This window comes from Papilio machaon, chromosome 19 (assembly GCF_912999745.1).
Source record: "Papilio machaon chromosome 19, ilPapMach1.1, whole genome shotgun sequence".
NCBI lineage: Eukaryota > Metazoa > Arthropoda > Insecta > Lepidoptera > Papilionidae > Papilio > Papilio machaon.
The window spans coordinates 6949430-6959538 of NC_060004.1; the positions used below are offsets into that span (position 1 = coordinate 6949430).

At 38.1% G+C, this 10109-nt stretch overlaps 2 protein-coding genes across 2 annotated transcripts; one reads left to right on the top strand and one right to left on the bottom strand.

The window, feature by feature from the left end:
- Positions 1 to 5596, bottom strand: LOC106715559. The gene is made up of 10 exons (XM_014508873.2): positions 5085 to 5596; positions 4502 to 4643; positions 4135 to 4269; positions 3271 to 3496; positions 2772 to 2922; positions 2314 to 2462; positions 1081 to 2111; positions 492 to 985; positions 261 to 377; positions 1 to 124 (listed from the first exon to the last, which is right to left on the bottom strand). The coding sequence occupies exons 1-10, from the start codon at positions 5261 to 5263 to the stop codon at positions 1 to 3; spliced, it is 2748 nt and encodes a 915-aa protein (XP_014364359.2). The 5' UTR covers positions 5264 to 5596.
- Positions 5597 to 5799: 203 nt separating this feature from the next.
- On the top strand, positions 5800 to 10109 carry LOC106715574 (BTB/POZ domain-containing protein 10). The gene is made up of 4 exons (XM_014508887.2): positions 5800 to 6326; positions 6805 to 7001; positions 8841 to 9094; positions 9219 to 10109. Exons 1-4 carry the CDS (start codon positions 5969 to 5971, stop codon positions 9550 to 9552), a joined length of 1143 nt encoding a protein of 380 aa, XP_014364373.2. The 5' UTR covers positions 5800 to 5968; the 3' UTR covers positions 9553 to 10109.

The window sequence follows — 10109 nt, forward strand, 5'->3', positions numbered from 1 at the left end:
TTATAGTGTGTGGGGTGTGCGGGGCGGCGCGGCCAGCCAGCGCGCCGTGAGCGCGTGCAGGCGGCCGGAGCGGCGCGCGCCCGCGCACACCTCGCGCGCGCCCGCACACACCTCGCGACCAGACCTGATAATTACATGTTAGTTAGAAAGACCTAACCAGACCAAATAGATTCTTTCCGAATTTCATATTATTTTTTAATCCATCACATTATTTATATTCCTTCCCGATCCATAAAAAAAATCATGCAGATTGTACTGACCCTGTCCAGACGTGGGGCAGTGCTGGAGGGTCCGGGGCGAGTGCGGCGGCGCGCGCTGACCGCACCAGCTCCTCGGCCAGGCTGCGCACTGCGCTCACCAGCACCGCGTGCACTGCGCTGAGCACACACACACTTTACATTATACACAAGAAGATAATGTAGTCTAATTGGTCAAACATAGGATATGTTTGTACACTACTTGTGTAAAATTATGTCACATTAGTAACTCACCTGTACGAGTATCCATTTCCAATATCTTCGTTCCTAAGCTCTATACCGATGTCCGCACACTTCTTCTCAACAAACAGGAACCTGAGCCTGTCCTCCTCGTTCTCCACAGGCATCACTTCCAAACTAGTCTCCGGAATCACTTCACTTTTCACTTTCACTGTACTTTCACTATTCACTATGTCTATTTCTTCGTCGGATTCTGATATAACTGATTCCGACAAGGAACTGTTTGCAAACTCATCACCATTAAATATAGTTAATGAGTTAAACTCCCAGTTTGAGGAACTATCGGGCGGTGTGTCGGTGTGGTGGGCATCTGTGAGGTTCCAGGAGGTCCACCAGTCCTGGCTGGTGCGCTGTGGGATGTTCTCACTCCTCACCGGATGATAGCCATGCAATCTGGAGTATATCAGGATCTGTTTAGTTCTCCAAATCTGATCATCCGTCACTAGGAACTGTACCATCATCTTGTTGACTAACTTTGCTCTTGACCACTGGAAAATGTTAGGAAAAAAATGTTTAAAAATGCTGGAAAATATAACAGAGAATAATAATTAGTGTTAAAATGTGTAACAAACAAATTACTTACTTCAATATTTCTTCGCTTAGCAAAATCTAATTTCCAATATATATCTTCACTTTCAACAACGAATGGAAAGTATTTAACGAAATCTGGATCTTTCGCTTTGACTGTAATGAGAGGTATCTTCTTGAGGAGATAGCTGACAGCCATTCTGACACAGGGGAACCTCAACACAGCGGCACACAGCATGTCGTACAAGTTGCCTTCATCACAGGGCTTTAAACTTTCCGTATTCATATAATTTTCTACTTGCATTTTTTCTTGTTTTATGACGACATTTTGTGTGGGCGTTTTCACGTAACAATGATCGTTCTCTATATGAGAAAAATTATTAAAACTTTCACGTTTCACATTCACATTGTTATGGTTGAGTATTTTACTTTTATGTTTACGAACATGTTTGAGTCCATTTGATTTAATCGGACTGATTTTTGTCGTTTTAGCTTTACTCTGTGAATTTATTACTATCTCTTGCACTTTAGATAAATCCAGTTCTCTGTCCATTTCTAAATAATATATTTTCTTTGTCGTTGGATCCATATATTTCATGATTCTCTTTTTGAAGCATTCCGGATGCTTTAATATTTCTTTTGGCAATTCTTCGGTGGGTTCTACTTTAACTTCCTTATTACTATCCTTTGTTAGTTCATCGTATAAAATGGATTTTTGAGTATTAGATTCAATTTTCAATTTATCGTTTAAAACTAGAGTTGGATTATTATCTATACTTTCATAATCCATTGCTTCTTTTTTAATATCCTCGTCTTTTATTAACATCTCATCAACATTCAGTTCGGTGCTGTCTTTTGAGAAGAATTCTAACCAACTGTCGTTTAATTTTTCTAAATTATTTGAATCATTCAGTTTAACATCTGTTACATCGGTGGGTGCGGTAGAATTATCGTCAGTGTGTTTATCACTAGAATCTTCCTTATCTCCTGTGTCCAGCGGCAAACTGGAGGGAATGTCATCTTTGTATTCGTGCTCCAACATTTCTGAGGTACTGTACAGCCACACATCCACAACTGTCTCTGCACCTGAAATACAAATAAAATTAATAAAGTGTTTGTTAGCTACAGATTTAGTTACAGCTACTAACTTAAACGTGTTTAATTGTGTTATGTTGGTGTTTAGTTGTGTTATGTTGGTGTTTAGTTGTGTTAAAGTGGTGTTTAGTTGTGTTATGTTGGGGTTTAATTGAGTTATGTTGGTGTCTTGTTTTGCGGGTAGTAGTATTACCTAGTGTCTGCAGTCCGGTGCGGTGACGGTCGAGGCGGATGGTGTGGTCGAGCGCTGCTGGCGGGTTGCGCTCGGGCAGCGCGAAGTGCAGCTCCACGCGCGCCGGGAACTCGCCCCAGCCGCGCCGCGACACCTGAAATGGAGGCTTGCTGCCCACACAAATGTACACACATTTAGATATACCAAAAATTTAAACTCAAATATACTTCCGAACTAGAGTAGTTTAAACAATCACTTAGGGTAGATTTCATATTTATAAGAGACTTCCTTAGTTTTCAGTTGCCACTTAAAGACCTTGAGTACAACAATTAGAGATCGTAGTTAATTTGATTGATCAGCGAAGGCTGCATCAAATATGACAACAATTAAAGGTCATCGAGTAACATTATGAAAGGTAAGTACTGTGAGATGATGTTGATGATGTATTAGGCCTATTTATGTATTGTAGAAGGACTAACTCTATGCGCACGAGGTGGTGTGGAGCATAGGAGTGGTGAAGGCGCACGGCGACAGCGCGCAGTACTGCAGCAGCACCTCGCACATAAAGCAGCCAAGTGTGCGTCGACCTGTCCGCGGACGACGCACCCGGAGCGTACTTCGATGTATTACCTGACATACAACATACATACAAATTCGAATTACGTATACAACAAATAATAACAACATAAGAATGTATAGATGAATGTTTGTTGGAAGGTATCTCCGGAACAGCTAAACAGATCTTGATGAAATTTGGCACAGATTTAGAACATAGTCTGGAAGAACACATAGGCTTCTTACTAAGTTAGTTAATTTTAAAGGCAAAAATCCCTATGACACTCATAGGAATACAAATTGAACAACATCTTACTCATCAAAATTGATTCAGGTGTTTATGTTAGTCACAATAGAATTAAAAAACATGGAGCCAATTGTTTAGTATTAGAAATTCAACCAGAAATAAAAAATAAATAATACCTATTATGATCCGATATCGGTGTTTCACCTGGTTCCTGGTGGCTTCAACCAGGGTCACCACATTCTCCACCTTTGGGTCCAGATGCCGTGGTATTTTCTTAGGTTTGTCTATTATTTCTGATTCTTCAGGGAGTTTGGGTTTCTCTTCGGCGGGTTTGTGTGATTCAGGTCGGAGGGACTTTGTGGAATCCGCCGCTACCGTGTAGTTACGATTATGTATCATAGCCTGAAAAAAATATTACAGAAAATAAGCACAATAACAATTTTTGTTGTATCAGATTGCTGACAAAAAAGCATTCATTAGATTAACAAACTCATTTGTCATCAGAAAGTGCATAAATATGACCATTTACTATTAAATAAAAAATATAAAAAATTATGAGATCAAACTACAGTACAATCTCACTAATCCGGCACTATTAAAAACCGGAGGGTAATAAATAAAATAAAGCATTTCATAGAGAGAATAAATGTATGTAATGTATTATGGAACAATTGAATAAACATGTAGTATATAACTAATAACATATGTAATTAACTAGTTTTGAAATAATATACCTGTGCGACCAAAGCGCAAAGGGAAAGGGAGGCGTGGGCGGAAGGTGCCGGATTATTGGACGTGCCGATCTATCGAAGTGCCGGATTAGTGAGATTGTACTGTATATATTTTTAATATGTAGAAAATTACTAAATATGTTATGATTCACTAATATCTTATACAACTACAAGTAACACACAAAGTGTGTGTTTTCCGTAATGCAGATCGGTCAATGTATCAAGTGGATTCATAGGAAAAGAAATTAATTTTTTTATGTTCAGTTTGTAATCTTAGGTACAATAGTAACAAACAAAGACATGGTTTACCGAGTAATTCTTCTTTGCCTTCTTCCGGGGCTCCCTGATCTTTAAGATCTCCTCCAGGTCCACAGTCTTCTTTCCCAGCAACTTCCGCAGCGAGGGGTGGATACGTCGCTGACCATCTCTGAGCAGAGATGTCACCTGAAAAAATAACATATTCATAAATAAATTTAAATATTGATATTTCGTAAATTAACCTTTATTTAATGTTTATTATGTAAAAATTTTGGTTTACTCTCAGCAACTAATAAATTAGTTTAATTTTTAACACACATTAATGTTTTCTTGTTACATAGAATTTTGTATGTAATTTCTGTACACTGAATTTAGTTAACAACCTCTATACAAGAATAATTTGTTTAAATATAGATACCTCAGTCCTTGTGCGGGGCTCATTCTGTGCAACCACCTCATCCTGCAAGTGGACTGGGGTCAGCTGTAGCTTCTGGTCCTTGTAGTAGCGGAGAACCAGCTGGTAGCGCAGCTCGCATAACACCCGACGTGCCTTCTGCATACTGGAACATTGACCATTTTGGAGAATATTAAAAAAGAGATAAGAGAAAACTAGGATTCTACACATTTTTAATCAACAGAGACTTACAAAATCTTGGATTTGGAGATATCCTAGAGTAAGATAAGACATGACATGCAGCTCGGCAGCACTTGACTACATTTTTTGTCTCCTCTCTTCACTAGTTAGTATTCTTTGAGTTATTGTGGTACATATTGTTAAGAATAAAATTTAGAAAATGCATGCACATATCCATATAATATGCCCAACTAGCAAAATTTACATAATATTACTCAAAGAGCTTGTTTGTAGTTTGAAGTTTAATCTTCACACCGATACTGTGGTAAAATTCAAACTTATTTGTAACAAATATAAATTTTTGAGAATATGTAATATTAAAAAAAGACTCTTGTATTCTCTCATGTATAAGTAAAACCTTGCTTACCGTTGATTCGCCAGCATGACTTCATTTTCTCTTAATTCTAACTCATTTCCAAATTCTCTTAGTATAATGTTTTTGATTTTCTCTATTTTTTCCTTTTCTGTTAAATTTGAGGACCCTTCCTGGGTAGATACAGAAGCTTCAGGATAATCCGGATCATGGTATTCTTCCTTAGTTTCCATTATAAACAAATTTTAATTATAAAAATGCAAACGCCCTTTATAATAACAAGTTTTTACGTATAATTAATTATCACATATATATCACGTCACTGTATTCGCGCGAAAGTGGTACTTAAACATTACTTATAATAACACATGGTCGAAAATTTCACTTAATATTATCATGGATTAATTTTTAAACCTATTTTATACTTTTAACCAAAATTTCCGCATTTTGACAGAGTAAGGTCAACAACCGATTCATTGGGGTGGGTTTTTTTAATTACGTTCGAATAAACGTAACAAAACAAAAGTATTTTTTAACATAAATTGCAAATAACGTGCAAAATGTTGATACAATGCTGTTTGCGGTGTAACGGTCAATTCCACCCTTTCCTTGCATATTTTGGGAATTTTTTTAAGTTCAATCTAATTAATTTGGAATTTTTTTTAATAATATGTGTTATTAATGCGACGTTTAACAAAAAAACCGTTCTATAAAATGAAAGTAAAAAAATAAAACAAATCAGTTGACAATTAGTTGTTATAAAAAAAATTTGTCAACTGGCAATATTATTCAACTGTCTACGAAGCGCTTGCTGACGTCCTTTCTCTCGAACAAAAACAAAAGGTTTTTCCACGACGAAATCGTCTCGCATATTCCGTGCGCGGAGAAACAGCAGTGTGGATCGTGATGTGAGGGCTTGCGGCGACGAGCGCGCGCCTATGTCTGATTCACAGGCAAACGGCCCCGAGGCCAACGGCATGTTAGAACAACGACGTCCGTTTTTCTATCCTGACAGTAGCAGCGACACAGAAGAGTATCGCAGGGACACGGAGGAGCGTCGCAAGCGTCTATCGAAGCGGAACGGCCCGTGTATCCGCGGCAGAATGCCTCCCAAGAACCAGAGCCCTAGCGTACCCACGCCGTCTACTTCCACCCAGGAGCCTCCTCGCAACGGCCAGAAAAATCAGCTGGTGGATGACCGGATCACTCTGGTGGTGGACAACACAAGATTTGTCGTCGACCCCGCTCAGTTTACAGCACATCCTAACACCATGCTTGGAAGAATGTTTAGTTCTGGTAAGTAATAGTTAATTGACCTACTCTGATCTTTTTCACTTTTATCATCTTTAACACTACTTTAAAAAAATCTAGAATTTTAAATATATTGACAATGAAAGCTAGATATATGTACTCTGTTTACATTACAGTTTAATTACTGTGAACTTTGTTTTGAGTCATATTATCATTCAGAGAATGTGAGTGGGCCTGCAATGAGTCACTGGTGCATGTTCTTTGTCAGTTCTGTATGATGCAATTAATTGTGTTATTTCATGAAGGTATTTTATCAAAAGTACGTTAACAGTTTCCCATAAACATAATATGTCAAACAGCTTCACTAAGAATAATTAAGTTTCATAAATATGAATTAGCAAAATATGAAGTTATTTCCACTTCACATCTGTCTTCTATATGTGTGGTTTAGAACCCTGTGAACTGACCCATACATGTTTGTTATTTAAAAATAAAAATTAAATATGCATGTAATTTTTTTAAGGTATTGAATTCACTCATCCAAATGAGCGAGGGGAATATGAAGTGGCAGAAGGCATATCAGCGACGGTATTCCGAGCTATCCTGGAGTACTACCGTGGTGGGACAATCCGCTGCCCTCCCACTGTCTCTGTGCAGGAGTTAAGAGAGGCCTGTGACTACCTGCTGGTTCCCTTTGATGCAAACACTGTGAGATGTCAGGTAAGAATATTGTTTTACAAAAACGTTTGAAAAAAGCACAAAATGCAAACCATTTTGTGCAAAATATGACATGTTTTTACGCTTAGAGTTTTAAAGTAGTGGTTACTTTTAAGTTGGAATCAAAAGCTGAGAACTGTGAACTGTGAAATTTTAGGAAATTAAATTGTTACTTCTTGAGTTAACATATAAGGAACCTGAATAAGTGACAGTCATTGTCTGGTCCGAACAACCCTCTATAAGCGAGAAACTGGTAAGAGAGTAACCTCTTTAGGTGAGAAAAACATCGCGGTCCCTATAACTCGCGCTTATCCAGGTTCGACTGTATTTAAACAATTATAATGTACAGTTCCATTCATCTTTACTAATTCCATTATGTAAGTGTTATTAACGAATTGACGTAAGAAAGCTATCTACATGTCACACTCTGCAAATACAAATTACAGCATCGTCATGGTAATGAGGAAAGTAAATATGCAGATTATTTTCTGTTTAATCTAATATTTTCTCTCCTTATCTTTATGTTAATATTAGATCATATTTATCATAATAATGAAACAAAAAATAGCATCAATTGGAAAATTACATCTTAAATTACTTCTTACTAATATTATAAAGTAGCTTTCACCCGCGACTCCGTCCGCGCGGAATAAAAAAAAATGCACACAATATAAAAAAGTTCCTATGTCCGTTTCCTGGTTCTAAGCTACCTGGCCACCAATTTTCAGTCAAATCGATTAAGCCGTTCTTGAATTATAAAAAGTGTAGCTAACACGACTTTCTTTTATATATATAGATATAGATGAGAATTTTTAGATGGATGGATGGATGTTTGTTTGAAGGTATCTCCAGAACGACTGCATGGATCTCAATGAAATTTGACATAGATGTAGAACATAGTCTACTAGTACACATAGGCTACATATTTTTTTATTGTTACACATGGACGGAGTCACGGGCGACAGCTAGTATGTAATAAAATAGTACGAAAATAAAACATTTTATGCCTTTTAAGATTTAATCTAGTTGTCTTCTACATTTTAAATACAGTTTAAAAGGGAAAGTTATTGTCCGGTTCTGATGGGCGACCTCCATAAGCGAGAAAGTAGATTTAGAGATGGGAAATCTCTACAAGCGAGAACAAATCTTAATCCCTTAAACTCTTGCATATCCAGGTTCAATTGAATGGGTTTTCTATATTAGAGATATCTGGAAAAAATGTTTTTCGTTTTTAGTAAATTTTTTTTATTTTGAGATTAGATATCATATGGGTAGTTTATTTATAAATGTAATTGTTATGTACTAATTAGTGTTAATATAGTGAAATGTTATCAGTTCATGTTATGTAATTATATCTTAATGTTCTTTTGTATGCTTTTTCATTATATAAAACGAGATGTAATTTTAAAAAAATATTTTATGTAGTTTATGTTGTATATTAGATAACTTTACAAATATAACAGAAATGGTAATGATCGAATGTCGTGTTTGCAATTTCTTGATCGAGGTTTTACTATAAATTACTTTTTTCACCAATTAATTATATTTTATTTCGACTCCGTGGGCGCGGAATAAAAAAAAATACTTAATATGTGTTCTTCCAGGTTATGTAAATCTGTGCTAAATTTTATTATGACCGGTTGAGTCGTTCCGGAGATATCTTTAAACAAACATCCATCTAAACTTTCGCATTTATAATATTAGTAAGATTGAAATTCCCGAGAATTAACCCTTTTGATTTATTAAAGGCTTATCGTTCATTAATGTAGTGAACGCGGTGACAGGCGCTGATTGATGTGTCTAATGAGCGTTTCCCTTTACGGTATAATTTAATATCGTCAGAATCTCCGCGGACTGCTGCACGAGCTGTCAAACGAGGGCGCGCGTCGTCAGTTCGAGTCGTTCCTGGAGCGGCTGATCCTGCCGCTGATGGTGGAGTCTGCGCAGCGCGGCGACCGCGAGTGCCACGTGGTGGTGCTGCTGGACGACGACGCCGTCGACTGGGACGAGCAGTACCCGCCTCAGATGGGCGACGAGTACAGTCAGACCGTGCTCTCCACGCCGTTATACCGCTTCTTCAAATACATCGAGAACAGGTCAGTTATACAAACAAACGTCTGAAGACCCCTTTTTTTACACTGCAGGGTTTTCACTGGATTTGCTTTTTATAATTATGTCGTCAGTGAGACCCTAAGGTCACTTTAATCTTGTAAATTGCAGAGATGTGGCAAAGCAAGTGATGAAGGAGCGCGGGCTGAAGAAGATCCGCCTGGGAGTGGAGGGCTACCCCACGTACAAGGAGAAGGTGCGCAAGAGGCCCGGCGGCCGCGCGGAAGTCATCTACAACTACGTGCAGCGCCCCTTCATACATATGTCCTGGGAGAAGGAGGAAGCAAAATCCAGGCACGTCGACTTCCAGTGCTTCAAGTCCAAGTCCGTCACCAACCTGGCGGAGGCTACCGCGGACCCGGTGATAGAGCTGGAGCCCCTGAGGGCCCGCGAGGAGGAGGTGCCGGAGCAGGCGCCCGACGCGGCCGAGGACGAGGCCCAGTGACCGCTGGTCCGCTCCTCGCGAGCGCTCCTGAGGATCCTGATGGCCATGTTTTGTTGGTACGCAGTTTAAATTACAATTTTGTAGCGTGGTCCGATTCGGTTGATTTTGTTGATCAAAGGTGTTTTGATAGTCGTCAAATTGGGAGATAACATCTCAGTGTTTGTGATAAATCAGAATTGGTATCTGTCATTAGACGGCCCTGTATATTTGTGGTCTTGTATGCGCTGTTGTTATAAGATATTGTGAAGGGACTTTCTCTATATGAAAATGTTTCTGTATACGCCATTTGCTTTTATATATTTGCACTTGGCTAAGTAAATGTGAGTGAGTGAAAAATATATGCAATTTTATAAATTTTATAAAGAAATATTACAAAAATTTACTCGTATCCAAGCATTTTTATGCACCATTAGTGAAACAAATATTTAATACGGCTTTTGTCGTAAATTCTAAAATTATGGTAACTATTTTATAAAGGTAAAAGGTGTAAAGCTTCGTAGCTTTGTTACTGTTGCCCTTGGGATGTCTTTTATCTTTTTTTTTGCTGCCAATTTTGA

What these genes read in the sequence shown, in the direction of transcription:
- LOC106715574 (XM_014508887.2), top strand. Translation starts at nt 5,969, where the DNA reads ATGTCTGATTCACAGGCAAACGGCCCCGAGGCCAACGGCATGTTAGAA. An exon ending in TGGAAGAATGTTTAGTTCTG is followed by an intron (nt 6,327 to 6,804) that starts GTAAGTAATAGT and finishes AATTTTTTTAAG; the next exon opens with GTATTGAATTCACTCATCCA. An exon ending in TTCAAATACATCGAGAACAG is followed by an intron (nt 9,095 to 9,218) that starts GTCAGTTATACA and finishes TGTAAATTGCAG; the next exon opens with AGATGTGGCAAAGCAAGTGA.
- LOC106715559 (XM_014508873.2), bottom strand. Translation starts at nt 5,263, where the DNA reads ATGGAAACTAAGGAAGAATACCATGATCCGGATTATCCTGAAGCTTCT. An exon ending in AGGCAAAGAAGAATTACTCG is followed by an intron (nt 3,497 to 4,134) that starts GTAAACCATGTC and finishes TATTTTTTTCAG; the next exon opens with GCTATGATACATAATCGTAA. An exon ending in CACCACCTCGTGCGCATAGA is followed by an intron (nt 2,463 to 2,771) that starts GTTAGTCCTTCT and finishes TTGTGTGGGCAG; the next exon opens with CAAGCCTCCATTTCAGGTGT.